General features: G+C 34.6%; 6 protein-coding genes across 11 annotated transcripts in view; 3 read left to right on the top strand and 3 right to left on the bottom strand.

Annotated features, from left to right (window-relative positions):
* The first annotated feature begins 86 nt into the window (after nt 1–86).
* ALiX (programmed cell death 6-interacting protein-like protein AliX) lies at nt 87–4218 on the top strand. The gene is made up of 16 exons (XM_066390996.1): nt 87–330; nt 391–509; nt 992–1119; nt 1174–1327; nt 1380–1504; nt 1558–1659; nt 1709–1928; nt 1999–2122; nt 2180–2362; nt 2423–2567; nt 2620–2778; nt 2834–3049; nt 3102–3251; nt 3318–3459; nt 3512–3700; nt 3756–4218. Exons 1-16 carry the CDS (start codon nt 125–127, stop codon nt 3857–3859), a joined length of 2466 nt encoding a protein of 821 aa, XP_066247093.1. The 5' UTR covers nt 87–124; the 3' UTR covers nt 3860–4218.
* A 50-nt stretch (nt 4219–4268) lies between these two features.
* LOC136409561 (protein ILRUN) lies at nt 4269–6229 on the bottom strand. 5 transcript variants are annotated; one of them, XM_066391160.1, is made up of 5 exons: nt 6081–6229; nt 5559–5825; nt 5159–5505; nt 4958–5109; nt 4269–4740 (listed from the first exon to the last, which is right to left on the bottom strand). In XM_066391160.1, exons 2-5 carry the CDS (start codon nt 5750–5752, stop codon nt 4708–4710), a joined length of 726 nt encoding a protein of 241 aa, XP_066247257.1. In that variant the 5' UTR covers nt 5753–5825; nt 6081–6229; the 3' UTR covers nt 4269–4707. The 5 variants fall into 5 exon arrangements, with proteins under 5 accessions (XP_066247257.1, XP_066247266.1, XP_066247249.1 ...); XM_066391169.1 differs by having other exon boundaries at nt 5559–5784; nt 6081–6225; XM_066391152.1 differs by having other exon boundaries at nt 5559–5832; nt 6081–6220.
* Nucleotides 6230–6491: 262 nt separating this feature from the next.
* LOC136409556 (transcriptional adapter 1-like) lies at nt 6492–8158 on the top strand. The gene is made up of 4 exons (XM_066391138.1): nt 6492–6893; nt 6948–7132; nt 7183–7428; nt 7477–8158. The coding sequence occupies exons 1-4, from the start codon at nt 6653–6655 to the stop codon at nt 7630–7632; spliced, it is 828 nt and encodes a 275-aa protein (XP_066247235.1). The 5' UTR covers nt 6492–6652; the 3' UTR covers nt 7633–8158.
* A 43-nt stretch (nt 8159–8201) lies between these two features.
* LOC136409493 (small ribosomal subunit protein mS39) lies at nt 8202–11590 on the bottom strand. The gene is made up of 11 exons (XM_066391008.1): nt 11337–11590; nt 10508–10731; nt 10121–10321; nt 9923–10070; nt 9651–9866; nt 9383–9600; nt 9110–9329; nt 8924–9050; nt 8648–8865; nt 8411–8597; nt 8202–8360 (listed from the first exon to the last, which is right to left on the bottom strand). The coding sequence occupies exons 1-11, from the start codon at nt 11363–11365 to the stop codon at nt 8226–8228; spliced, it is 1923 nt and encodes a 640-aa protein (XP_066247105.1). The 5' UTR covers nt 11366–11590; the 3' UTR covers nt 8202–8225.
* A 761-nt stretch (nt 11591–12351) lies between these two features.
* On the top strand, nt 12352–14210 carry LOC136409017 (peptidyl-prolyl cis-trans isomerase). Its single transcript, XM_066390294.1, has 3 exons — nt 12352–12567; nt 13090–13394; nt 13790–14210. The coding sequence occupies exons 1-3, from the start codon at nt 12367–12369 to the stop codon at nt 13908–13910; spliced, it is 627 nt and encodes a 208-aa protein (XP_066246391.1). The 5' UTR covers nt 12352–12366; the 3' UTR covers nt 13911–14210.
* Nucleotides 14211–15655: 1445 nt separating this feature from the next.
* Nucleotides 15656–27670, bottom strand: part of kairos — a 41172-nt gene continuing 29157 nt past the window's right edge. The window contains exons 1-2 of one of the 2 annotated variants that reach the window (XM_066391086.1): nt 24071–24230; nt 15656–17816 (exon numbers count right to left, since the gene is read on the bottom strand). In XM_066391086.1, the coding sequence (XP_066247183.1) occupies nt 16393–17816; nt 24071–24080 (1434 nt within the window). In that variant the 5' untranslated portion in view covers nt 24081–24230 and the 3' untranslated portion in view covers nt 15656–16392. Of the gene's footprint in view, nt 17817–24070; nt 24231–27670 lie in introns of those variants that run through there. The other variant, XM_066391080.1, reaches the window with a different exon arrangement.

Raw genomic sequence — 27670 nt, 5'->3', positions numbered from 1 at the left:
CGTCATAATCTTCAGCGTATCAAACGCCAGCTATGCGCTGAACTGTTTAGTTGAATTAACAAATGTCATTGTCAAACGTGCAAATTTCCGTGTTGTTTTTCTTGTGTGCTTTGAAGTGTCGAAGATGGCTGACTTGATTTCGGTACCACTAAAGAAACCTAGTGAAGTGGACATTATTACCCCATTCAAAAACTTGATCCAGTCCCGTTACAGTACCGCGGACAATCCAGAAAATTGTACAGAAGCCGTCAATGAATTTTCCAAGCTCCGGAACAATGCCATTTGGAAGGCGTTCGAAAAATACGAGAGTTCATTGGAGATTATTTACGGGTATGATTCATCGTTTTTTATTAGTTTTAATTGGAAAATTGATGATTTTTGAGTATGCAGGTATTACGATCAATTAGTGGCCCTTGAAAGCAAGATCCCTGCTCAAGAGCTTCAGGTACCTTTCAAGTGGAAAGATGCCTTTGATAAGGGGAATATATTCGGACATAAAGCCAGTCTGAGTAAGATTTCTGTCCACTAGATATTATAATTATTTCGTTATTATTCATAGTTCAGATTCTTCAGGGTTATTGTTTCCATAGAAAATTGCTTAATTACAATGGTTACAATTTAATTACTTTTTTTAGGAACAAGAAGGATAATACATAATTATCCTTGAGATTTGTCACATTTTCTTAAACCTAATTTATACAACATAGTATCATCATAATTGTATGTCGCAAGTCGGTAAAATACCTGCAGCATAATAGTAAAAAATTTCCTGATAATTGTTTTGGTATAGAGCTACCATAAAATGCCAGCAAAATCACTATAATCAACACCCCTCAACTTTTTTCCTTTTTTCCAATTTATAACACATCTTTTAAAAATATGATTTCTTAAAAACATATTCAAACCACTTCCAAATAACAATGAACATGCTTTTTTCTGAATCAAGCTTACTGCAAATCTTTTTTATTTTTAATTTGCTGTTGTTCCTCAGCAATACCGTCACTTAGCTATGAGAAAGTGTGTGTGCTGTTCAACATTGCAGCCCTGCAAAGTGCAGTGGCTGCAACTCAAAGTATCGAAAATGACGATGGGCTTAAATTGGCCGCAAAATTATTACAGGTAATTATTCTCATAAAAGATCCCAAAAATTGCATTTAATTGAAAAAATTCCAGCAAGCGTCTGGCATATTTAGCCACTTAAAATCAACCGTAATGCTATCAATTCAGCACGACCCAACTCCTGATTTAAATCCTGACACTTTAGGAGCCTTATCCCAGCTAATGTTGACTCAAGCCCAGGAGTTATTTGTGCACAAAGCCATTCATGGTTTGACTTATATTACTCTGCCTTATTAGTCATACTAACTGACTTGTCTTAGAAAATATGAAGCTTTCTCTTATTGCCAAATTGGCTGCTCAAGCTGATGACTTATATGCTGAGTGTTTGAAAACATTCCAACGGGAGAATTTGAGGTCTATTTGGGATAAAGACTGGATTTCTATGGTGTGTAATATGGTCAAAATTAATCAGTTTAGTTTGAAATGTTTCTTTTCCAGATTGGAGGAAAACAGGCCGCATTTTCTGCTGTTGCAGAGCTATATCAGAGTTTTGTGTGCAAGGAAAATAAGTCAGTTGGAGAGGAGATTGCCCGGCTTCGGGTAGGACGCAATTTTTGTTGCTAATACAATGTTCAATTGTCATCTTTAGGTTGCCATAGATAAGTTTAAAGCTGCTCAATCTAGGGCGGGGAAGACTTTCTTTAATGATTTGCTGAATAAGGCTGAAAGGAATTTGGTTGAAGTTGAGAAAGACAATGATTTTATTTACCATGAAAGAATTCCAGATTATAAATCTTTAGAACCAATTGGCAAGACCCTAATAGCCAAGACTTTGCCATTGCCTGAAAGAATGTCTCAAAATTTCAAAGGTATTATACTATTATATATTATAATAATACCAAAGAAAATAGTTAAAAAAAAAAAATTGTGAAAACTTAGATCTTTTCTCAACCATGGTTCCTGTGGCCGTTCATCAAGCCCTAGCTTCATATGATGTGAGAAAGAGTGATATTGTCAACACCGAAATTACAAAATTGAGAGATGCAACTCAAGAATTAAATGGGTACTATAAAAATTAAAATAATTGAATTATAAGTCACAACATCAAAAAATATTTTAGCATTTTAGCAAGCCTAAACCTTCCAGCTGCAATTGAAGATTCCAGCAGCGGATTGCCTCCTTCCATTATTGAAAAAGCCAATACAGTGACTTCTTTAGGCGGAATAAGTTCTTTGAGGAAAATGATTGAAGAGCTGCCTGAGGCTCTGAAGAGAAATCAGGATATTCTTGATGAAACTGATAGGTAATAGAGAACATTAGAGGAGTTTAAGAAATGTTATTAGGTGTGTGTCTTAATGTAAAGGATGCTAAATGAAGAAAAAGCAGCAGATGATACTTTGAGGCAACAATTTAAGGAAAGATGGACTAGGACTCCCTCAGAAAAACTGACTGAAATGCTTAGGTCAAATGCAGGGAAATATAGGCAGATTATAAATAATGCTGTGGAGGTATAACATAAATCCTGGGATGTAGTGAGGTTAGTGCAAAACTTTTCTTTAGGCTGATAAAGTCGTCCAAACTAAATTCAACACCCACAAGCCAATGATCGAGTTGTTGAGCAAATCTCCGGCTGAATTAGAATCTTCACTGCCCAGCGGTAATGGTGGAAACGTTCAAAATTATTCAGCTGTCGCCACATTGAGGAATCTTATGGAGGAAGTCTGTTATTTTTTACGATGTAGATATATCCCGTTTTAATTTTATCTTCCTTAAGGTGGAAACAGTTAAAGCCGAACGCGACACAATCGAATCGGAGATAAAGAGCGCCACCACCGACATGAAGGACAAATTCCTTTTGGCCCTGGCGAAAGAGGGAGAAATAAACGAACCGGCATTATCATATCAATCATTGGGTCAGACCTACAGCTCTTTGCAGAAGCAAGTGAGCGATAGTTTGCAGAAGCAAAAGGACCTTATCGATCGAATAAGGGTTAGAGCAATATTTATTGTTTAATTTTCAGAAATAAAAATTGTTTTTGCAGAAAGCGCATCAAGATTTTTCTTCAGAAAGAGGCTCAACAGCAGGAGGCAGGGAGACGATGTTGTGCCAACTAGCGGCTGCACACGACGTGTTCAGGGATCTGTCTAATAATCTTAAAGAGGGAACCAAATTTTACAATGATCTAACTCAGGTTTGAACCGATTTACTGACGCAAAGGAAAATGAAATATTCGTAATTGCTTTTTCTATTATTCCAGCTGTTATTAACATTCCAGAATAAAGTTTCTGATTTTTGCTTTGCAAGAAAAACTGAAAAAGAAGAGCTGATGAAGGATTTAACGCAAGAAAGTAGTCGCTCCTCGTCTGCAGCTCCTCCCGCAGCGCCTAGTTATTATTCAGGTAATTATTTTCCTAGTACGTATTTTCATTACTTTTTCATTATGTATTTCAGACCCAAATCCAGCCCCATCGCCTTCAAACGTAACAACCCCCCAACCGGGTCAGGTGCCCCCTAATTTGCCATATCCAGTGCATGTGCAAGGTATGCCAGTCCCCTATGGGGCGACTGCTAACGTGCCTTATCCATCCTACGTGCCCCCACCAATGCCGCAAGGCTACAACCCCTATGGAACATGGCCAGGTAAATCAGTAGGTAATTTATGGTCTCATTTATTATGCTTTAATTGATTTATTAGGAAACTACCAAAACTATCCTCAACAACAGTATGCACCTGGGACTTATCCGCAAGGCGCATACCCTCAAAACACTCAGCAACCTGGATACCGTCCACCCTGGTAATCTTGAAACATACGACTAATAGGTTAGTCTCCCTAATCTAGTGATCTTTAGATTGTTATACTAACTTTATATCCATATGGTAATGTAATTTTTTAAATTTCCTGGGGATCTAGTAATAACTAAATGCATTTAATATAATTTCTTATTGAGATGTGAGAGTACCGAAAGTGTCCTTTTAACGTGATTTTTGAAAACAGCTGTTTGGGGATTTAAATGAAGAGCTAACCTAGTCCTCCTTTTTTTATGTAATTTTCATCATGTATACCATACCGAATCATTATTTTATGTAATTGAATATTATCCTTTATATGTGTTAATTTTGTGCTATATTGTTATTGGAATAAATAAAGTTATGCTAATAGCTATTTTTCACAGCAAAACCACCCTCACTACAAAATTAAAACACGCATTATACTCATTAACTTTATTTGTAATAACAAATATACAACCTTGTTCGTAAAACTGCTTTAATATCTTTCGATAACTACTTATCAGTTGCAAGGCTAATGAAGCCTCTTTTACAAAACAAGTTAGCACTAACTAACTATATGTCTCAAGTCAAATTATATAGAAATATTACCATGTTAAAGTCTTATACAAAATAAATATTGTACCCAAAAACCTATAGGGTTACCCTATAAAATTCACTAAATATACTTCGTTATACAATTTTTTTTATCTGTACATTTTGCTTTCACTTGCATTTAGGAATATTTCCATGAAAAACAAAAACAGTAAACCACACAACTAACCAATAATAATCAGTTTATATGCTTGGAAATTTATAATAATTAAAAACATTTTTTCCAATACAAACACACCTGCACACTTTAGTCAGAACGCTAATACTAGCACATCTCGTCCGGAGGAGCAGAGTCCTGCTAAAAAAAAAACAAATTAATTTAAGTTGTAAATATGTTTTATAGATATAAAGTAAAATGTTCATTTCTTCTGTTATTTTATTTGGGAATAATGCTCCATTCACATGTGGGAGTCTTAGTTTTACAGGTCTAACAATCATTTGTGTGTGGCGCATTATTTCCAAAAAAAAACAAAGAAAAAATTAACTTAAATTCAAATTGTCAGCACCAAGCTCACCTTATTGTCTCTGTGAAAAGTATGGGGAACAAATGGGTTTGGTACCTGAGGCATTAAGGGCGGAATGGCTCCTAGTTCATTGAAATGAGACAACTGTTCAGTCAATTCAATTGTACCTTGTTCTACCACAGTCAAAATTGCCCACATTGGATCTGTAATTATTATCATTGTTTTCATGCAAATTCTATTACAGATTTCTACCTCCAAAATAGGAACCCGAGGGGGAGCATGCCCTCCATTTGCTTTGATATATCCCTGGAACTGGAGGACTGGTCATTTCAACAACAACATAAGCCCCCTGGCCTGGCTGTAAGGCGGGTAAATGCACTCTTTGTCCCCCAAAACAATCCCCATCTGCACACTGCGCATAACACCCCACAGGCCATGATTCAGTCCCTGAATTGCTTATATGCCAGGACTTTCTAAATTGTGTATTTGGTTCTACATTTTCTGTTTCTGAGGCGTCTGGGTCGGAAACTAAGGCCATTGAGGGCAGCACATTAGGGGCATCAATATCCAAGTATGAGCAAATTGCAGCTTGCAGATTCCTTAATAAACATTTTTAACATTCTATGTGAAGAGTTAATTTTATAATATTTACCAATTATTCATATCAAGGAAAAACTCAGCGGTGGAATAGTTAAGAGGTGAAGGGCTGCCGAGAAGTTTTTGCAACTGTTTGATGAGTTCATCTTTATCAGTGGTTCCCATGCAGCTGAACTGATGTAACAGGGATTGTTCAATGTCAAGAGAGCTGCCCACTCCCGTAGTATTATCACTGTTGTCTACGTCCATTTTCACTCCCAAGGAGGCTCAACCTCCTCAAACTAGTTGATTTTTCTTAGAGATTGGAGATTTGCTTCTAGTACTAGGTTCTGAGATTAAATTTGGACAAATTCTAATGGGATTTTAAACATGAATTGGCTAATTAAAGTTTCACAGCTTTAATAGTAGTTCTGCTGTTGTTTGATCATATTTTTCAGTTAAAGAGAAATTTTGAACTATGACTAGCAAGAATCACAAGTTTCAAGGTGAAGAGCTTTGTTAAGAAGGGTCAAGAAAAAGCTCTTGAAACAGGGATTGCTGGCTTGAAAAGGACCTATAGCATATCTAGCGGTCTTACCTGAATATCTGAAGATAAAAACCGATTTGCAGTTCAGGTAAAAACGCTCATTTTAACCGTTTTTTCACGAAAATATTGGAAAATTACAATAGTACCATGTTTAGCCATGTGACAAGGAAAACTGAAAAACAAAAGTAACAGCTGACAGAGACAGGAGACAGAAAAACAAAGGAAGTCAACTTCAAAATATTTTTTTTAGATCTTTCAGTCAGGAAAGTAGTTATCTATCTCATATGATGCGCAACAAACAAAGACACTAACATCTGTCTTAATATAATGATTCGATAAATGACTTCATCAGATGACACTTCTAACCTTGACCTTAATTGAGATTTTTTTAGGTTGGATTATATTGTGTTGTTTGATTAAAAAAATCTATTTATTTATAATGTGTAAGAACCTAAAAATTCCATAAAATACCCATTCTTTTTAATACATACTCTTTAGCTTTAGACCTAGCAGAATCCCGAGCGGAGGCATATAGACAATTTGACGAAGCCCGAAAACAATTAGATCATGCCCTAGGAGAAACCCTTAGAAAACAGTATTTCAACCAACTAAAACAGTGGTTTATGTTCAACATTAATCCCTGTTTGACCCGGGAAGAATTCGATGCCAAAGTGAGAAGCCTCCTTCAGACTGATGAGCAAATAGAATGTCACAATAATTACTTATTGGCCCTCCTCACAAAGACAAGCTTCGGCGACAGCCCGGAACGTGAATCAGAACCGGAGCCTGAACCAAAACCTGTACCATCAAAGATAGCAAGGCAAGGCAATAATAAAGGTGTATTTGAATCTGGAAATTATGCAGGTAAGTTCTGATAATATTATGAATTATGTTTAAATCTTAAAGTTTTAATCATAGAATATGTGCAAACGAAAATACCCAATAGAAGTTCGCCCCTGAATTACTCATATCCCAGAGCTGCAGCTGAGCTTTTTGCTCCTTACAGTGGTCTGATAGCTTGTCGGGTTAATATTGCTGCCTGGGAATGTGGGATGGATGGGGCTCAAAGTGGGGTCACACCAATTCTTGCACAGGCCTGTCAGGTAAAGATTAAGCCTAATAGTTACCAAAAACCTAATTTGAAAATTTACAGACTTTTTTAAAAAACATAATAACAGCAATGATTTCAAAAGCCAAAGGCTTCAAAATGAGAGATAAGAAGTTTCAGTATGGCTTTAATACGCCTATACCAGATGCCTATATTAGGAATTCAAATAATATGTTAGACGATAGTATTGATGGGGGTAACGTTGATGAAGAAAGACTGCAGCCAAAGTGTCCTTCATCACTTGAAAGAACTGAGTGGGATAGAGCATTTGCTTATGCAGCGAGCAAAAAGGTTTGTTGAGGGTTTGCAGAGACATTAGTAAATTTACCTTGTTTTTAGATAAGGAATTCTGTTACTTTAGACACTAAATTGTTGTATGCGACAGTAAGGGATAATCCTAAGTTATTTGGGCTACATGGCATGCACAGTGTGCAAGTGTTAAAAATGAGTTTACATGGTGATAATGACCAGGCTTTTATTGAGAATTTGGAGTAATAGATTGTTTTTTGTGGAGAATTTTTTATAGTTTAGCACCCACATTTTTGTACATGCGAAAAATAGTGGTTCCTAAATACACGCCACAAATTTAAGGGGATATTCTTTAGGTTAATATAAGATTATATATATATTATATAAGGTTATATAAGAAAACAAGTTTAAATATGTCCAGAATCATATGATTTCCGAAAATAGGATATTTCTTTGCCCACTTCTGATGCTTATCCTTTCATTAGAAAGAAATGGAATTGGAGCCAGTTTAGTGACTAGTAGCCATCACCTCTAGCGATATCAATATCAGATAAGCATTGCAAAAGGTAGAGAATATTTTGAAAATTAAGAAACATTTGACAATGTGTTGGTGAAATATTTTGCTTTCATGCAGTATTTGAAACAATCGATTCAAGGAGTTATCTTTAGCAGATTCATCAGTTTTAATGAAATTTATGGGACTTATCCCTTAGGCAGTCCCATTTCCGATGCCTGTACGTAGCCAAGCAGTTTTTCTACCTTCTACTTCTCAATAAATTAATACCTTCTTTTCAATATAAATATAAAATACATGATTTTCTAACAAGAACAACACAATTTTAATTTATTTTCAAATCAACAACTTTGGACAATTTATTCAAATGCATTTCATCTAAGGTACATTTTTCATTCAATTTCCCTCCTAAAGCCAATGCGTCCGGAAAACCACTATCAGAAGCAAATTGAATGCACTCCTAAAAAACCGAGTCAATTACTTTAATTCTTTACCAATTTTTTTACTTACAATGGCTTTTGAAGGTGTCTTGTTTTCAATACAGTGGTCTACAAACAGAGATAAAGCCTCAAAACTAGGCACTCCTACTATATTTTGGTTGTTGCTGTTTAATTTGTCCATTACCAAACACGCCTTCTCGAACTCATTGTTCCTGAGGAGTACTAGAAGGATTCTCCCTAGCATTTCACCAGAAAATCTATGGAGAAAAAGTCTGTTTTTGGTATGGAACGTTCTTAAATCACTCACTGCACAGTGTTAAATTTCTGCTCATCTTGACCTTCAACAGTGGTGTAAATGTCCCAACCAATTTCGGAAAATGTTTTTGTTATCTGTGAGTTGTCGGGTTCGTTGTCGACCATCACTCTCAATATAAGATTAATGAGATCACCTCTAAGGTTGTGACTAAATATTACCATGTCTGACCATATTTGTGGGATATAATCCACTGCACCGTTTAAGTCAATCTGTTGAGGGAACATCATCAGACAGAGATTTTTTAATTGCATTATTTTTGCAGTTTACCTGTTTAATAACTTCCCTCATAACCGTTGGTTCGGGCACATAAACGTTAGGCACCAACCGATTATAAGTCTTCTCAATAAAGTAGTCCAAAGGCACATTTGCCAATAATAAATTAAAATAGTGACGGCTATAAAAATCATTATTATCCTAGCTATTTTTCTCTATATATATAAATTTTTCACTTACTAATAAATAGACTCTTTATAGGAATCGCCTATCAAATCGTAGTTGTTCCCAAACATCAACAGTTCATGCACTTTTTGTCCCAAAACAACATCATTTAAATGATTATTAGCCACGTCCATTGCAGTTACAAAGAAATGGGTGTCGCTAATGTCGCGAATTTGGTGATTTTTATTCATTACCTCCACTAAAATGTTGGCTAAAACGGCGCTTTTCGGCCCCCCTTAAAAACGACAATTTTCAATTTCGGCATTTAAAATTTGGAACAATATTTACTTTCTTTGCAAATTGCTGTCAATACGTAATACCAAGATCCTAAAGAAGGTTCAATGCCTAAACATTTAAATTCTTGAAGAGTTTTAATTGTAAAATTCTTGACCATTTTACTACTTCCCATGGTGCTTAAGATGTATAAAACTGAGTTTAATGTTCCTAAGTTTGGCTTCAGCCCTGCTTGTTTTATATTTTGTAGCATGTTTATTACAAAGGCCCATCTGAAAAACTTTTCTCATCGCTAGTTAACATACACTTAAATTTCTCTGACCTTAAATCATAACCCTCCTTCAGAAAATGTGATACTTTAATAATTGAATTGTAAGCGTTTACATCTAGGTTCAGGCCTTTTTGCTGCGCCTCTTCAAATAATTGGTAAGCCCGAGAGGACTGGTTAAATTTGGCCATCCCTTGGATTATTGCAGAATATGCTTCTGCATTTGGGTTTTCTATGCTTTTGAAAACTTCCTCTGCAACACTCCCATCCCTAAAAATTGTTTCATTATTTGATATTTAGTCTTTTTTTGTATTATTAAAACTTACTTCCAAGTTTTCCTTTGTCTTTCTTTAACACTTGAGCTTTGCTTAAACCATCTTTCTTCAATGAATTCCTCCTCCAAAACATCTTCACTGTTATTATAGCATAGAAATTCTAATAAGCTTTGTCTAGCTTCATTTGAGATTTCAATACCTTGAAATTTAATTTGTTGGATATGGATTTTTAAGTTGTACTCACCATACCTTTGGACATAAAAATATTATAAATAAGAATAGCGTTAGAGACTTCGTTTTTATCAATAACATTTAGCAAATCTTGTTCAGTAACTTCACTCTCTTTGGCATAAACTAATTTAGGAAAAAACGACTCAATTGGAGGATCACATTCCCTATGATTAAACAATTCTGGATTCTCACTTCTGACCCAATGAGCAGCTTTGCGGCCTGTAAATTTTTAAGTAAGTTAATATTTACATATGCAGTCATCTTAAGTTAAAGTATGTCTTAAAATCTGCATTATTAACATATGTTTCTTCTTTACTTTGAACTTCTTTTTAGTTTTTGGGCTATTATTCACCAACATCACCAAAGTAAAATTGAGGGTATCTATAGCTCTTCAGATTCTCTTACCTGCTTCTTGTGCCATAGCATAAGACCTTTTTGCTATATTGTTATTGGGTATTAAATAGGGGTCATCATGGTATTTGTAATGGGCAGCTGTAGGGTCTTGTTTGATTGTACTCTCTAAGGCCCTTAAAATATCTGTAGGGCCTCGGTGAATGCGTATGGGAATTTCTATTCTTTCTTCTTTGGCCGTTGTGAATAATCGGGTGAGCAGATGAGCTCTTTTGAGTCTGGAGATTAAAGAACTATTCAACATTTAAACTGGACTCAAAATAACTGACAAATTATTTAATATTTTAACTGACTGATAAAAGAGACCAAACTTCATGACTGCCCCTAAATCATTATTTAATTCACTTTACAGGATTCCCAAATCTCACATCACTAGATTGAAGCTATGTCATCAAAAATGAGATATGTTAACCATTGTACTACTAATGGAAGGTCTATTTTCAACACCAAACTTTGGTGAACACCACCATCTAGCAAGTCCTTCTCAGAAAAAAAAAATATAAACCCCTACCCTGTGAGATTTCTTCCTTAGATTTATTTGAAATCAAGTAAGGATATTGTTTCAGAAGCCACAACATTTCAACATAACCAGCAGCACAGTATGACAGACACAACCAAATGTTTTAGTCAAGTCACTGAACTTGGTAGTAGCCTTACCCTGATTAAAGGCCAAATATACCTCACTAAGTAAGACAAGCATTGCCTCCAAAGTAAATTTAGTTTATAGACAATCAAATTGTCAAGAAAACAATATATCCAATTGTTTTCAAATTTAACTGATTTGAGACCATAATAATGTAAAGAAGGGGCTCTTAATTCTTACCTCTGGAGAAATACTCCTTGGATATTCATCACAATTTTCTAAGGATTTATTTATTTTTGGGGTGAACAAATCAATTTCAACTCTGGCTTAAGTCAAAAGAACACACTGTTCTTCAACGTTTCTCTATTCAAGAGAATTGAATCTGCCACTTCTTTATAATATTTATTTTGTAAGTTATAGATAAAATACTACAATGCTAAGCCAATATATGTTGTTTTCAGCATTATTAAATTTTTAAAGAGTAAAAATTCAAAATACCACAAATAACCCAAAATTTTATTGTAACAATAACCTAAAAACTTGAAAATGGAAGGTCGGAGTATTTTGAGTAAATCGAATAAGTAGCAACTAAAGAGAGAAGTGTGTTTTATTCTTCAGTGTAGACAATGTACATCATTAAAAAAAATCATATTTATTGAAATAATAATGATAGTAAATGAATAGTAACAATATAAAACGATTATTAAATGTTGACAGGCATCAGTATCGATAAAGGTCATTTAAGGGAAAGCTGATTTAGAATAACTAGAAAATAAGTCGTTTTTAGTAATTATAGTAGGAAGACCTTGATGTTATTGTAACTTGAATAAAATTGTTGAATACGAGTTTATTACTTAGGACGTCACTTTTTCCCTAACTCAATAATTTTGTATTTATTTTTCTTGTATATAAAGTAAAAAATCTAAGTTTGAATTTTAGTGCAGAATATTGAGTTTACTTACCAACAGAACAGGAAGAAAGGTTCATATTTCTTATGACATCCGTATCGTCTCTCTTCGTTAGTAGCACTCGACTGACAAAGGCAAAAGATATGAAACTTCCGGTGCGACGTATCAAACATTAAAACAGTTTTTCGTATTGGTTAAAAATAAACATTTTTGGTATTTACCTCTATAAATTCTATTCTAAAAAAAGTTGCTCTTGACTATTTTAAGACTTTCATGATACGAATAAATACAATTTGAAAGAAACTCCTAAAGTCACTTCGAAAAAAGTACTTTACTCGACAACCATCCCACTTCCGTTAAATATGGCCCTCTTCGCTCTCTCTCGACCGGTGGCATCTATCATTTCGCTCCAAAGCGCATTCTCATTCTCCGGCCCGTCCTCAAGTTTACGGTTCGCTTTTGCCACTTCGGTTTTAAGAAATTTGTGTTCCAAAATGGGTCTCCCAAAAGTTTTCTTCGATATGACTGCAGATAACCAGCCAGTGGGACGCATCGTTATCGAGGTAAGTTCTACACGTGTATTTAATTTGCCTCTTTTCCTCATGATTCGATCACGTTTCCTGCCAACCACCATGCTTTATAAAGTCACCGGTTGCCGGGGCGGACTTTGTCTTGTTGCCGCTTTCCTATTGTACGAATACCCGAAATTCTCCTCTAATTTTGATAACTGCTAAAAAACCCATAGAATGAGATACTGGAGATTATTCCATGGGGATAAAAATGGATCCACCCATCATCACCCATGATTCACAAAAGCAGCCGGCGTTCTTTCAAGGTTGAGCCATTAGACTTATCAACCGTATAAGGTCATGCATAATTCAACATTTACTTAATAATAGTTATTTATTTGTACTCAGACATGTGTTAATTATTATCAAAGAATGCCCCTAAAACAAAGGAACCTAATCTCTGCTTACATAGATCATATCACACAGAATAAAATTTGATCATTCAAAGGCATGTTAGAAAAGGGACAGTCACAAGGGCTTAAGATTGAATTTTCGTAACTCAACCTTTTTCTTCAGCTGCGCTCAGATGTGGTTCCAAAGACGGCAGAAAACTTCCGTGCCCTCTGCACTGGTGAGCATGGGTTCGGCTACAAGGGATCCACTTTCCATCGTGTCATCCCCAACTTCATGTGCCAAGGGGGTGACTTTACAAACCACAATGGTACTGGAGGCAAATCCATTTATGGCAACAAGTTTGGGGATGAGAACTTCACCTTGAAGCACACTGGACCTGGTATCATGTCCATGGCCAATGCTGGACCTGACACCAATGGGTCCCAGTTCTTCATCACCACTGTAAAGACCTCTTGGTTAGATAATAGGTGAGTTGTTAAGTTACATTTTAAGTAGTATTTTTGATAATTTGTCACACTTCCATACATGTTCATATATCATCTATTTTAAAACCCACCTTTGAAAGAGGGAAAAACATATTGATTTTCAATATTGCATGCTCTATTTGTTGTCATTTGATCCATGTTGGGCTGAGTGTCTGCCTAATTTATTTCAGTTTCAGTTTTATTATTTAACTAATAGCTTTCTTATAGTTTTGTCTTGACCTGGACTAATAGGGAATTGAGTAACACAGGCAGAAAAAGCACTTCATGCATATTTTCTTATTATTAGACACTTGGGTTGTGGAGGTAGAAATAAAAAGGACAGTAATTAAATTTGCTGATAGTTGGCTTACATTTATTAATTTTTGTCTTGTTTCTAGGCATGTCGTGTTCGGTTCCGTCGTGGAAGGAATGGATGTAGTGAAGAAAATTGAAGCCATCGGCTCCCAGTCGGGCAAAACCAGCAAGAAAATCGTCGTAGCAGACTGTGGCCAATTGTAAATGTCCTAATAATTCTTGTATACAATGTTAAGCAAAGGTGCCCCGTACCTAATTTAAGTTTTCCTTTCTATTTTTAAAATTTTGATTGAAACTAGATGAGTTGGAATATCTAATGTAATCTCATCAAAGTTTGTTTGATAATGCAACTTCTTAGAGTCAAAGCTGAAAATGTTCATTTGTATGTGAAACTGACGTAAAACCGACCCGTCTTAATTCTGTTTTAGTGATAAATATCTGCATTTAATGTTTTTTACTTCAGATCTGCGTCACGGTATATTAATAAAAGTTACAAATTCAGAACTTGTGGGTTTTATTTCACCGTCCTTGACCTGTGAGTAGTCGTTCGTATTAGCATTGTTTCACCTACGTATTGGGGTGCATTTTAATGAAGATGTTACAGTGCTTGTTTTGTGGTAGAGAAATATAGTCGAAGAACGGAAATAAAGGAAAAAACAAGTTGAAAAAATTACTTTATATTAATACTCCTGATGAGATGGTGACCGCAATGTTTTTGCTTATCAATATTACAGAATATCTTATTTAATTTATCTTATTACAGAATAAACTGGTTCGATAGTTTATTTGTCTAATGAAGTTGAAACTGAAGTAAGTTGTTGACTTTTTTGTGGAGTTCTACATTCTTCTAATTTTTTTAGGTTAATGAAATGTCCAAGATAAGGATGCACTTAAAATTATTAAATATTCTACTATAACACTGAAAGATAATTAGAATTGAGAAAAATAATTTCCTCACTTTATAGAGAAAAAGCGACCACCTAAATGTAAAACTGATTTTCTTATACTTCTATAGAGAATTAGGAAAAATAACAAAGATTACTGCAGAGTTAATTTTTATCTTGTACACTCTGTATAGTTTATTTAGTAACTGGACATTTTTGCACTTGTTAAATATTTTTGTTTAACTGATACTACCTCAAAAACTTCTTACAACATCAATCTTGAAATATTTTGCAGTTTAATTTTCTTGATAACACAATTGCATGCACTATATTGACAAGAAAGCAGCTTAAAATCTGTACAGAAAATATATTCGGAATAGAAAGCAAAATAGCATAGAGGGTTACGTAGTTAAAATAAGTAACTTAGAGTAAATCAGAAAGAGGAATTTTGCAATAAACCAAATCACCACCATTTTAACAATATTTCAAGCTGATAGCGTACTAACAAGGATTTAAAAGAAAGTAGTGCATTCTGCGCAAAAACCATTCGATCTGAATAAATGTTGAAATCGGTTGATCTATGCGAGCTTGTAAAAATCAGAAAAATATAAAAACCCGTAAACTGCCAAATTTGACTTTGAAAATTACTTCAAAACAGTCAAAAATCGCTTAGGATGCGTTATATGAGATATTCTTAGAATTTCATATCCAAAAATGGAGAAATAGACAAGGTGCGCTATTTAAAATAAGTAACTTAGAATGAAATATGACTCTATTATCTTGAAGGTACTTGACGCAGAAGTAGCATAGAAAAACTAGCATTTGAAAATAAAAAGAATAATGTATTACCGTTTTGAAAATATGAAGTAAAATATCCGGTTTCGTAACAAATAAAGACAATCACGTTCACCATATTTTCAAGATCCTTGATAGACAAAACTGATTTTGCGATAATGTATTACAAAAGATTACAGCAAAGCTGTATTATGCTACTTGCTGTATGCATAGAAATTATTTCGTGTAAATAAATTTAACGTGGCATAATACATTGAAAAATGCTGAGTATTATATTTTACGAAACATTTATTAACATTCAGATAAAGGTCAACATTTCGTCTTAAACAAATCATATTTACAAATAAAGGTATTTACGTTAACATTGATTGTTTTAAATCATTACATCCTTATAAATAGAGTGATATAATGTTAGTCTTTCGGAACATCCAAGAAGTAGTAACACAGAGTATATTATTTTTCTAAAAATACGACATTGAGATGTTGTAATTGTTATCTTAAATTATTTATTCTATAAATAGTATAATATTCAAGAAAATATACATTCTTTAGAATTCCAGCTTTCAACGATATTTTAATTGTACAATACAAGATCATTTATTATTAAACTTATGCCTTAAAATTATCGATAAGTACTACTAATCTAGCCTAAAGGTATAACTTAGCAGGAATAGATTAAGTGTGCGTGTAAGTTCCTGGCAAAAGAAAAATTATTACCGAAAAAAATAGTTGGGAGCATTGAGGAGGAATTTTATAAATTTGTTCGTGTAATTGCGTCCTCGTTAATAGATAATCTTGTATGTTATTTAATGCCTAAAATAGTCTTCTATGGCTACAAGGGATTGTCTTTAGTAAATTACAATATAATTTCTTTAAGTCACTAATAACTAATAAATTGCTTCGTCCTGCGAAGCATCTAAAATGTACAAAATACCTATGAAAACTACCCTCAAGTCTTATTAAATATATTCATTTCAACTCGGTTATTTTGGTGAGAAGAAGTAAATTTATTTCACAAACAGGTCCTTAAGTGTCGAACATAAAGAAGAGTCGCACGTCTCGTTGGCCTCGTCCTCGCCTTTGGAAAACCAGTTAGATCTATTCGCATTGCCAAAGACTTTATTTGCAGCCCCTAAAACTCTATCAGTCAGTTTGCTCCCTCTGCTCGTCAAGGAAGGCGGGCCCTCCTTGACGCTAGGGGAATCAGGGGAGGATTTCTTCAAAAAGCCTTCAATGGCAGCCCCCAAAGCCCTGGCGTCGACTAAAGACCCGCTTCTTTCATCCCATAAGACTTTTCCAGGCTCTTTGCGCACTACTTTCTTAGTCAAGTTCTCCAAAAGCAGCTTTTTCTCACTGATAAATCCGCTTCGCGGTTGATGTCTTTTGGCGAACCAGTTCGAGGGAGTTTGCTGAGGTTTATTGGCCTCGGACTTCTTACTATTAAACAATAAAGGAACGTCAAGTCCTTGCAAAACGGACACGTCAAAACTGTTCGATCTGCTGTCCTTGAGTTGGCTGTTTTTCTCCTGCTTTGCCCTAGCTGGCGTCTTCTGTTGGTGTTGAGGAGTGCTCTGGGGGACTTCCCTCTCCCACTGATTGATTTCCGTGGCAGACGTGGAAAGAGAAGATAAAATAGATATCAGATCAGTATTAGTGCAAACAATTCCAGGCTTTATCTTACTTGTGGTCGGCAGGGGGGGTAGTTCCGAGGCCCTACGTTTAGTGGAGCTGGGTATAGGAGGCAGGGTGGTTCCCACGAAGTCGGAAAACCTCCTTCCGGAATTCGTATATCGTTGAGCACTTCCGGAAGCTCCGTCCATCAGCTGGACTTCGCACAATTTTTCACTGCTCGTATTCCACACTTTCATGCGCACTTTCCTAGCCTGCACTATATCGTCCATTATGTCCAGTTGCAGATTATGAACGCTCCCTCGGGATTCTGTAGAAGGGGGACATGCAATTGATTCTCTACGATTTGGCAGAATTCTAGGGGAGAATGACGTGGGGTAGGCCGCAACAGATTCCCTGCGGTTCCTTCCTACTCCAAATAAAGCGGGGGGAACTCTGGATATCGTCACTACAGAGTGTCTTCTCCCGCCAGGGGATACTTGGGGTGCTTGCGAAAGCGTGGCCAGAAATTCGGTCTGTCTGGGCCCTGGCAAAGCATCTCCTCCTCGGTCTGAAAGCCTTCGAATTTGGCTGGCAGTAATGCCACTGCATTGCGGGGTCGGCAAAGAGTGCTTTCTGATATCTCGTGCATAGGGGGAAAGCAGGTAAGGGTTCATGGTGGGCGACTCATCCTCTGAGCTGTGCTGAGAACTACCGGTTTTCTGAACCTCTTCCTCATTCTCCTGATCCTCTATAACGATTTGCGGTTCGGAGGTTTGGGAGTGCAGGCGTGCCCCTGACGATCTGCGCATTTTCAGATAATCTAAAACAAGAAAAGCCATTTTACTTTCGCAATATGTCCATAAAAGTACACGAAACACATTTCCTTTTAATGAGACCGGAAACTTCGTCGTTTCCGCCATTCAAAACGTTTATCTTTAATGATGCTGCTGCCCTAATTAATCAATAACATGTGACCTCTTATTGAGCACCCTCCCCTAAAATAAACCTAAAAAAATATTAATTGAATATTCCAGGCATTCATCGCTCTATTGTTGATGCATTTGCTCAATTTGCGTTTAATCTAACTGGAGCGATTTACATCGAAATAATCATTAACTAGATATTAACTTTCATCTGACGTAATAATGTCGAAGGGTATTAATTGGCTTAATAAGTGGCAATTATAGGGTAAAATATGAGCTAGCGAACGAGTGAAATTGGAAAACTTTGTTTTTAATTATTTATGGGGTGAATTTCAAAAGGACAGCAAACTGCTCGGGAGATTGCAGAGGCGAGATTTTGATTGAAGTTAGGGTGTTATGGGGCCTTAAGAAAGTCCGGTTAGCTCCGAGTTCAGTTGCAATTAGTGTTTAATGAGAGCAGTTTTGATTAAGACATTGTTCAGACACGCAAAAGTTTATTTGTTTAAATAGAGCATTCGGTGTGTTTTTAAATGTTTGGAAAATATACCTCCAAGGGATTATTTCTGTGCTGGGGTGTCAGATAGCTTTACTAGTTTTCAAGATATTGAACTTCAAAGGGCAGCTTTAAAATAGCAAGTTTTATTAACTCACTTTTTAGCCACTCAAATCTCACTAATTTTTAAGACACCCTGTATATTTATTCATGTTTGGAAACTGCGAATTCGAACTTACTGAACGGGTTCCTATACAGGGTGTTAATTGAAAATTTATCCCGTTTTTAGTTATCTGGAAATTGATTAGATTTTAAAAAATCGCCAGAACGTAGATTTTGTTATCCAGGGAGAAAAATTTTTATGTAGAATTCACTCTATCCTCACACAATCCTCTACCCTCCAGAGCCGTCCCCTCAAATATATTAAATTGTAAAGGGGGTTAAGTGATACATCGTTTTAAAGGGCTTTTCATTCTCTACATTTTGGTACCTCATTTGTCACATTTGACTGTTACGTTATCAAGCTAGACATCTTTGATCATTCTAAATTAATTTTTGCTCTTAGTGTTTCGATAGCGTTGAAACGAAGACTTTTCTATTCAAACATATCTTATGATTAGAAAATTCTTGTAATAAATCAATTTATTAACCTATTGACTTATTGTTTGCCTAAACGACCATCAAAAGAAAAGATGCATTAATCACTGAAGCAAACTTGTATTAATTTAATGAAGAGTACCTCCCATTCAACGCCCTTTGATCTAAATTGAAAATCTAACTAAATGGGCATATAAGTACATAAGTTATAACCATCTAATGCCAATTAGTTGTGCAAAATACCCTTACCCTCACATCCTAGACCAAAAAAACATTTAGACCGTAATTTTCTCAATTGTAATTTTTAACTTGAAAACCGGTTTTTCGAAAAAAAAAAAAAACACATATAGAAAACCCGTGCATTCGCCACATTTTTTCTTTTTTTCTCTACCAATTCCGACCTAAAAACGATTTTTAAAATTTCAAAATGGAATAACTTTTTTTCAGAGTGGGCTGCAGGTCCAGTTTTTTCTTCTAATGTGGAATCCGTTAGTTCAGGTTAGTACCACTCTGTATATATCTTGTAGATATTATTTTTAAGTTTTGCTTTTGCTGACGGGTGGCCTTCTGCGAAGAGAGAAAACGTAACAAGCAATGGCAAAGAAAGTAGAAAGTTCAGATCGAGACACGATCGGAAATTAGGAACGACGACTAAAAAAGCGAAAAGTCAGGAAGGTGTCCCTTCGTATCGTGGCAGACCGACACGCGATCTACAGTTTGTGAAATCGCTTTAGTCATTAGTGTTACCCTATAAGTATAGCCAATATATCCCTTAATTAAAATCCACCTGGACTATAATTATAAAACACTAGACCACAATTAAGCAAAATCCTATACTAAAGATGGATATTTTTATGACAAATCTAAGTGTATATAAAATGTGTGACTTTTTAAGCTGCACCATATTGAACATTTTTTGGGGCGTTTTTCGGCATTTAATGTATTTTCTATAATCCAATAGTATCTATTTAACGCATTTTATGCCGAAATGCTTAATTCGATATTGAAAAAAATACCAAAAAAAAATGAGTTTTTTGCGTTTTTTTAATATGGCGCAGCCTAAAAAGTGACATATTTTATATACACTTAGATTTGACATAAAAATGCCCACCATTAGAAGAAAATTTGGACCTGCAGTCCATTCTGAAAAAAAGTTATTCCGTTTTGTAATTTTAAAAATCGTTTTTAGGTTAGAATTAGCGGGGAAAAAACGGAAAAAATGTTGCGAATGCGTGAGGATTTTCTATATATATGTGATTTTTTTCAGACTTTTCGAAAAAACAGTTTTCAAGTTAAAATTATAATTGAGAAGATGGCAGTTTAAGGATTTTTTTGGTCTAGGGGGTGGGAGTAAGGGTATTTTGCACAATTGATTGGCATTAGAGGGTTATAACTTATGTACTTATATGCCCATTCAGTTAGATTTTCAATTTAGATCAAAGGGCATTTTGATTATCTTAATGGGAGGTACCCTTTTCTCGGTCCTGGAAAAGAAACGTCTACGTAGAATATGAATTGTTTATTTTTTTTGCAATGGAGTGCCGTTTTGATCAATTTTGATATTATCTTGCATGGAAAATATTTACTTAACTGCATTACTAGATATTCAAATCAGTTAAAATTTATTGCGATAATTCTGTGAATAATTTAAAAAATGGTATACACGATTCAGCAAAGAACTGAAATTATTCTTATTTATGGGGAGCAAAGAAAATGCGCAAAAAGAACAGCCGAATGTTTTTAATACTAGAAATCCTAATTTAAATGTGAGGCATAGACTCGTTTTAGGCTTAATAAAAAAAATTAGTGAGACAGGTTCTATTGCAAACAAAAAAGGGCTGTTCAGCGCGTTTTAAATGAAGCTCTTCAAATAGAGATTCTGGGACCCTTGTTGCAGAACCCAGCAATTCACTGCGTACGATCGCAAGTTAAACTAGAGTGTTACATGAAACTCTATAAAAGGCACTGAAATTAAATAAATTTTATCTCTAAAAATGTAAATTCTACAGAAACTTAATGTCGATGATTTTGATAAAAGATTCGAGTTTTGCGAAACTATGACCAACTTAATTAATTATAACCAATTTTTTTCAACAGGCATTTGCTTCAGTGATAAGTGCACTTTTTTTCTTAATAGTCGGGTCAATAAATAGAACTGCTGATATTGGAATGATGAAAATTCCCAAGTTTTTGAAAAGGGTGCTACACACTGGCCAAGAAAATTTAATGTTGGGACTGGTATTCTCGGAAATGCCGTTATAGGACCCTTATTTATTGAGGAAAATCTAACTGGAGAGCTGTACTTAAACTTAGTCGAAAACGTAATTGATCCTTTAATAATAACTCATTTGGAAGCCCAAGTTGGTGGAAACATCTTGCAAAAAAGCCAAATAGGTTTTCAGTAAGCTGGAGCTCCACCTCATCATTTTTGCCTAATGCGAGAACGGTTGAATGCCCGATTTTCTAACAAATGCATTGGTAGAAGGGGACCGATAGAATGACCTGTAAGATCTTCAGACTTAACGCCGTTAGATTATTTTTTATGGGGCCATATAAAATCAGTTGTTTACAAAACCCAGCCTGATAATATTGACGATTTGAAAAGAAGAATCATAGAGTTAAGGACTATTTCAGAAGCGGTATTTGAAACTGTCAGGGAAGAGTTTCAAAATAGGCTTTGTTATTATTTGGAGAATAATGGAGAACATTTCAAACATTTAATAAATTAAAAGTGTTAAAAATAGGAATTTCAATTTTAAACGTGGTTTTTTTAAAGGCTAGTAATAAGAAAAATTATTTGTTTTATAGTTTAAAACGACTATGCAGATATTCATTACAACAATTTTCTAATCGTAAGACATGTTTGAATACAAAAATTCTTCGTTTCAACGTTATCAAAATATTATTAAGAAGAATGGATTTAGAATGCTCAGAGACGTCTAACTTGAAACGCTACAGTCAAATATAACAAATGAGGTACCAAAATGTAGAGAATGAAAAGTCCTTTAAAATGATATTTCAATTAACTTCTTTTACCATTTAAGATATTTGAGAGGGTGGCTCTGGGGGTAGAGGGTTGAAAGAGGTACAGTGAATTTTATATAAAAATTGTTTCCTTTACACATATAACAAAATCGACGTATTCCTGCATTTAAAAAAAAATCGATACCGTTTCCAAATAATAAGGGTGGGAAGTTTTCAAAGTGACACTCTCTATATATTTCAACCAGTTTTTAAGTTACAGAGCTTTAAATGGGAGTCGTAAAATAGTAAGTTTTGTCGGTTCACTTTTCAGCTATGCAAATCTCACTAATTTAAACAGGACGCCTTGTATATTTATTTATATTTGGAAACTATAAATTCGAAGGATTGTTTTTGTTGAAGGGTTTCTATACTGGGTGATTCGTGAGAATTATGTCAAACTTTAGGGGCGTATTGTGCATAAAAAATGAATATAAAAAACTCAAATGTTGTTGTTCGATTTTCATTTGTTTACAAGTTACAGCGTAAACAAAATTAAAACATAAAATTTAAAAAATGTATACATTTCATAAGTTAACATTTTGGTTATCATAGTGTTGTATTAATAAATGTTCAAAAATACCGCCATTGATTTCTAATTATTTTCTCCTTTGTCTATGAAAAGGATTCATTGAGCCCTTGATTGTTTCATGTCTTTCTTTAATGTCAGCTGTAGCATTTGTAATACGTCGAATTAGGACATTTCAAATGTCCACTTTTACTCTGTACATCTCATTTTTTAACCAGCCCAAAAACAATAGTCTAATGGTGTGAGGTTTGAAGATCTTGGAGGCCAACTTATAGGACCACGACCAATCCAACTCTCTGAGAACCTTTCGCCTAAATGTTGCTTAACCTGTCGAGCAGAATATGCAGGAGCTCTATCGTGCTGACAGTACATTTTGGTTCCAATGTTTAAAGAAAAATCTAGGTCCTTGTAATTCATTTTGAATTAATTTCAAGTGGTATTCTCCTGTGAGGCGACAATCCAAAATAAAAGGGCCAATTGAATAATTATCAATCATACCACACCACACGTTTACTAAAAACTTAAGTTGATTAATTACTTTCAATTGTTGCGGAGGAATTTTGGTGTGACCATACATAACAACTGCGTGTATTATTAACGTCGGGTAAATGTTGTTTCATTCGTAATAAAAATACTTGATACAACACCATGATTACACAAGTCTACATCGTTTTGGGCTTGGACAAGCAAAAGCTAAAGTTATTTAGACCATTAAATCTGAATTTTCAAAGTAATCTTTTAAATTGTTTCTAGTTTTAGAAATTCAAAAAATTACGATTCTTGACAAACGTATTCAATTAAAAATGAAGAGCAGTTGAGCTGAGTCGCTTATACTGTTTCGGATCCGTTTTACGCCCAAGAGTTCGATAGTAGTCGCTCAACATGCCATCATCCTAAAATGATTGATATTCGATTTTTTCCACATCTTGGTGTAGTCGTTCTCCTTCCTCGTCGTTTGTGTCCCTTAAGTTTTCAGGAAAAATATCCAAATTCATTTAAGTCAAGTGTCAAATCACTCAACTCACTTTGAAATACATAATGACACATATGACATTACATGACAAAATCACTGTCACCGTTCGACCTTGATGATGTCGAAGCTTCCAGGGCACTCGCACTTATACCTGGACGTACTGACAATGTATCATTGTTCGAACATGAAACTGGGCTGGACACTGGTGAAACGTCAGGATATTTATACTTTGTTAATTATTTTGCATTAATGTCACCAAAATTCATGAAATAAAAGTAGCAATCATTTTCATGATTGTTTAGTTCTCCCCAAACATCGACATTGAAAATGAAAAGGGCAGATTTTCACTAAGTGACCATTTGTACAGTTTTGTTCTGCACACGTCACGAAACAAGTTTGGCAACCATGGATTGTGAGTGTTTGCCACAGATAAACTAAAATAATTCAAATGCGCATCTCTAAGAGCGTTTGTAATTACTTTGGCACTTTTTACGAGCAAATAATATCCGCAAGTGTAACAAAAATACTTGGAATTCACCTCGCAACATTGCCTCTGCATTTTCACAAATTACACGCTTTCCAAACCAAAAACAAACCGTTCCGAACACAATAAATTAACTGATTTGTCAGTGATGCGAACTTGAAAAACAGAACCAATTATGATAAACAAATTGCAGATTTGGATTCGGCGCATTAAATAACGCCGACAATTGTTCTTATCTGCTCGGGTCTAAATGTCAAAAGATTTTTGTAAACTTGTGTTATTACTGATCCTTCCACAAAATTTCCTACGTTTACCATAATCTTCCGGTTGTAGGTACTTTCTGCTGTACTCTCTGTATAGTGCGGTCGGAATTGGTCTTATTAAGAGATATTAAGAGAGAAAACCTAATTCCCGGTTAGATAGAGCAAAATTGACTTAAATGTCATGGGCTCGATTTCTGAGAAATGTTTAATGGTAAAAACCGCCTCACGATATTTTCACTGCCAACTGAAATATAGGGCGTTTTTCAATTTTTGGCCACTTTGAAAATTGTCCATAGCTTCTTTATTTCAAAGAATATTTCAATTCTGTAATCGCATTTTTGAAGCACTTTTTTGAGTGTAATCCAGTGGCTTACTCAGATTTTCTCTATAGTAGTCCATTTTATCATAAATTCATAATTTTTTTTATGAAAATCATAATTGGCTATGAACTTAAAAAAATGTCGGTGTTTTCAATAATATAAAATTATGGGTACCTATTTCCAAAAATGGCAAAAATATTAGATGTTTTTTCTTTAATCGAAGCGGGTCTTGGATTTGTGTTAACTTTTTTACTCAATCATTTATTATTATAATTTAGTGTTATACTGGGTGATTCTAGATAAATGGGACAGGCGAATGTCTTAAAATCGAGAAAATCTACAAAAAAATGTTCAAACAAAGTCTTTTTTATTTTCGAGGACTCGACTTTTTATGTTGTCAATTTTTTTCCCTAAAGTCACCTTCATCTATATTTTGGGGTCAACTTCATTTTTTTTCCAGTGGGACACCCAATTTTTTTTGGGAAATTCAAATTCTTCGTTGACAGTAAACTAATTTTCCCTTGAGACATTTTTTGCCGAAAGTGATAAAATTCATAATAATACCTGATTCAAAATAACCGCTTGGTTAAACCTTATTAAGATATTTGAAGAATATTATTTGTCATATAGTAAATTTTACTTTATTATAAAAAAAATCAGTCTAATCAATGATGGAAATGGTGCCCCTGGTATTCAAGGCATTTGACAATTCTGTTTTGAAATGATTGTGTGGTATTTTCTAACATTTCAAGTGTAATATTTTGACAAGAATTTCTGATTCAAATTTTCATGTGTTCAGCAGTAGTTGACACTAAGTCATAAACGATATGTTCCAAATAACCTCAAAAAAAAAATCTGGTGAAGTCGAATCAGGTGATCGGGCTGGCCCGTTAACTTCACTACCACGCCCAACCCACCTTTGTGGAAAATGTTCATTTAAAACTTCTTTGACATTTCTGGCATAATGAGCAGGAAAGCCAAAATATTGAAGCCACAATGCCTTCGCTCTAAGTTAACTTCTTCGAGAAGGTGTGGGAAATCTTCTGGCAAAAAATTCCGATACTTTTTTGCATTGCGGTTTCTATCAATAAAGTAGGGCCCAATCAGATGTCTACCTAAAATACCACATCAAACATTCAAAGTCCATAGTAGCTGTCTTTCTACTTCACGCAACTAATGCGTATTTTTTAATCGATCATTAATGCATGTTGTGTCGATTCACTTGATTGTGGTTTGTGAAGTTTGATTCATCCGAAAATAGCACATTTGAAAAAAATGCCCATTTTCATGGAGTCTTCTTTATGTATTACAAAAGTCACACGAAAAACCATAGTAAATTATTTTCAATTGGATTTGTCTGTTTTGACAAAAATTTGATGAAATTGAAATTGTAGCAGTGCCGAGATAAGAATTTATTTTGTATCTAATATTGTTATGAACTTTATCACTTTTAGCAAAAAATGTTCTGAATAAAAACATTTGTACTAACAACAAAGAATTCGAATCTTCAAAAAAAATTGGGTGTTCCATTTGAAAAAACGAAATTGATCCCAAAAGACAGGCGATGATGACCTTAGGGAAAAAATTAACAACATAAAAAGTTGCGCCCGCGAAAATAAAAAAGACCTTATTTGAACATTTTTTTTGTAGATTTCCTCAATTTTAAGATATTTGCTCGTCCCATTTATTTAGAATCGCCCTGTATATTTATTTCAACAAACTAAGTAACAATCTAAACTATTATTTAAAGCTGTAATTAACGATAAAACGAAAAAAAAGAAGGTATTTAACGAATTAGAAATCTAATTAAAGATATAATCAGTGAATATGTTCAAATTGCATAAGCTTGCCTAGTAGCCTCCTGCAATTCCTCTCTTGTCTGAATGGTTCTTCCTTGAGATATAAGGTTCTTTAATCTTCCCTAGAAAAAGACATCTAGGGAGTTAGATCACATGACCTAGCAAGCCGAGGTATGGGACCCTTCGTAGCAATCCAATGTTCTCCAAACTCTTCATTTAAAACATCGGTTGTAATCCTGGTGTTATGTGGAGGGCAACCATCTTGCTGATAGTAGATATCTCTAGGGACTGTTAAAGGTAAGTCTTCCAAAAGCGGGACGATATAAGTGTGCAAAATGTTTACATAATTATTTGCATTTAAATTTCCTTGTTAAAAATGAGGTCCTAAATGTGTTCCTCGGAATACTCCTACACATATATTAAATTTACACTAACTTTGCCGATTTTATGGAACAAATACGTGTGGATTTTCATTGCACCAACGATACGGATTGTATCTATTAAAAATTCCAGAAGTATCTACTCTGACTTCATCACTGCAAATAGAATTTAAAGGAAAATTTACATTTCCTATGCATTTTTGAACAAACCAATTGCAAAATCTTAGTCTTCTAGAGGCGTCTCTTTAGTGGAGTCGATGAATTCTTTTTGTTTTGTAGGGATTGAATTTATGTTTTCTTAGTGTTTCTAAAAGGGTAGTTTTTCGAACATTTGTTATATCAGCCAATCTTCGAGATGAGGTGCAAGGATAATTTAAAATCTCTCCAATTACATTTAGCTGCTGGATTTCCTTTTTTTGTTTAAATTATAATGCTTTGCTCTTGGCTTTTTAAAGCTTTCATGACTCATTAAATTACTTTTTAACGTTTGGAAATTTCCGTTGTCTGATTGACGCCGTTTGGGAAATGTATTAAAATATACAAATTCACTAGCTGTTTGAAAGACTTCATTTGCTAATATGTACTGTATGTATTGTACTTTTTAAAATTTTCATACATATTTTTATTTTACAATTTTAACATCAAACCTTATAACCGATAGCAGTAATCTGACATCAGTAACATTGAAAAGCCACAAATGAAACCACAACATGAATTCATATTATTTTTATCATATTCATTTATATCATTGGAAAAGGCTTAACACGGGTATCTTTTTAAAATTCGTAACCAATTATCATTTCCATTAGAAAGAAAAAAATATATATACGTGTAGGATCCGCTCGTCAGATCGCTCTAACTCTTCTAAATGTAATTATTACTGTCTGACCAA

The sequence above is a fragment of the Euwallacea similis genome, chromosome 1, assembly GCF_039881205.1.
Source record: "Euwallacea similis isolate ESF13 chromosome 1, ESF131.1, whole genome shotgun sequence".
Lineage (NCBI taxonomy): Eukaryota > Metazoa > Arthropoda > Insecta > Coleoptera > Curculionidae > Euwallacea > Euwallacea similis.
This window is presented reverse-complemented; position numbering and strand designations above follow the sequence as displayed.

Bases quoted from the DNA above. Each gene is read 5' to 3' on its own strand.
- LOC136409493 (XM_066391008.1), bottom strand. From the start codon at position 11,365: ATGAATATCCAAGGAGTATTTCTCCAGAG. The intron at 10,732-11,336 runs GTAAGAATTAAG...TTTAATCTCCAG, and splicing joins CAAGGAGTATTTCTCCAGAG to ACTCAAAAGAGCTCATCTGC. The intron at 9,867-9,922 runs GTAAGTTTTAAT...AACAATTTTTAG, and splicing joins AGACAAAGGAAAACTTGGAA to GGATGGGAGTGTTGCAGAGG.
- LOC136409017 (XM_066390294.1), top strand. From the start codon at position 12,367: ATGGCCCTCTTCGCTCTCTCTCGACCGGTGGCATCTATCATTTCGCTC. The intron at 12,568-13,089 runs GTAAGTTCTACA...CTTTTTCTTCAG, and splicing joins TGGGACGCATCGTTATCGAG to CTGCGCTCAGATGTGGTTCC. The intron at 13,395-13,789 runs GTGAGTTGTTAA...TCTTGTTTCTAG, and splicing joins ACCTCTTGGTTAGATAATAG to GCATGTCGTGTTCGGTTCCG.
- LOC136409561 (XM_066391160.1), bottom strand. From the start codon at position 5,752: ATGGACGTAGACAACAGTGATAATACTACGGGAGTGGGCAGCTCTCTT. The intron at 5,506-5,558 runs GTAAATATTATA...ATGTTTATTAAG, and splicing joins TTCCTTGATATGAATAATTG to GAATCTGCAAGCTGCAATTT. The intron at 4,741-4,957 runs GTGAGCTTGGTG...TTTTTTTTTTAG, and splicing joins CTTTTCACAGAGACAATAAG to CAGGACTCTGCTCCTCCGGA.
- ALiX (XM_066390996.1), top strand. From the start codon at position 125: ATGGCTGACTTGATTTCGGTACCACTAAAGAAACCTAGTGAAGTGGAC. The intron at 510-991 runs GTAAGATTTCTG...GTTGTTCCTCAG, and splicing joins CGGACATAAAGCCAGTCTGA to CAATACCGTCACTTAGCTAT. The intron at 2,123-2,179 runs GTACTATAAAAA...AAAATATTTTAG, and splicing joins GCAACTCAAGAATTAAATGG to CATTTTAGCAAGCCTAAACC.
- LOC136409556 (XM_066391138.1), top strand. From the start codon at position 6,653: ATGTTCAACATTAATCCCTGTTTGACCCGGGAAGAATTCGATGCCAAA. The intron at 7,133-7,182 runs GTAAAGATTAAG...GAAAATTTACAG, and splicing joins TTCTTGCACAGGCCTGTCAG to ACTTTTTTAAAAAACATAAT. The intron at 7,429-7,476 runs GTTTGTTGAGGG...CCTTGTTTTTAG, and splicing joins CTTATGCAGCGAGCAAAAAG to ATAAGGAATTCTGTTACTTT.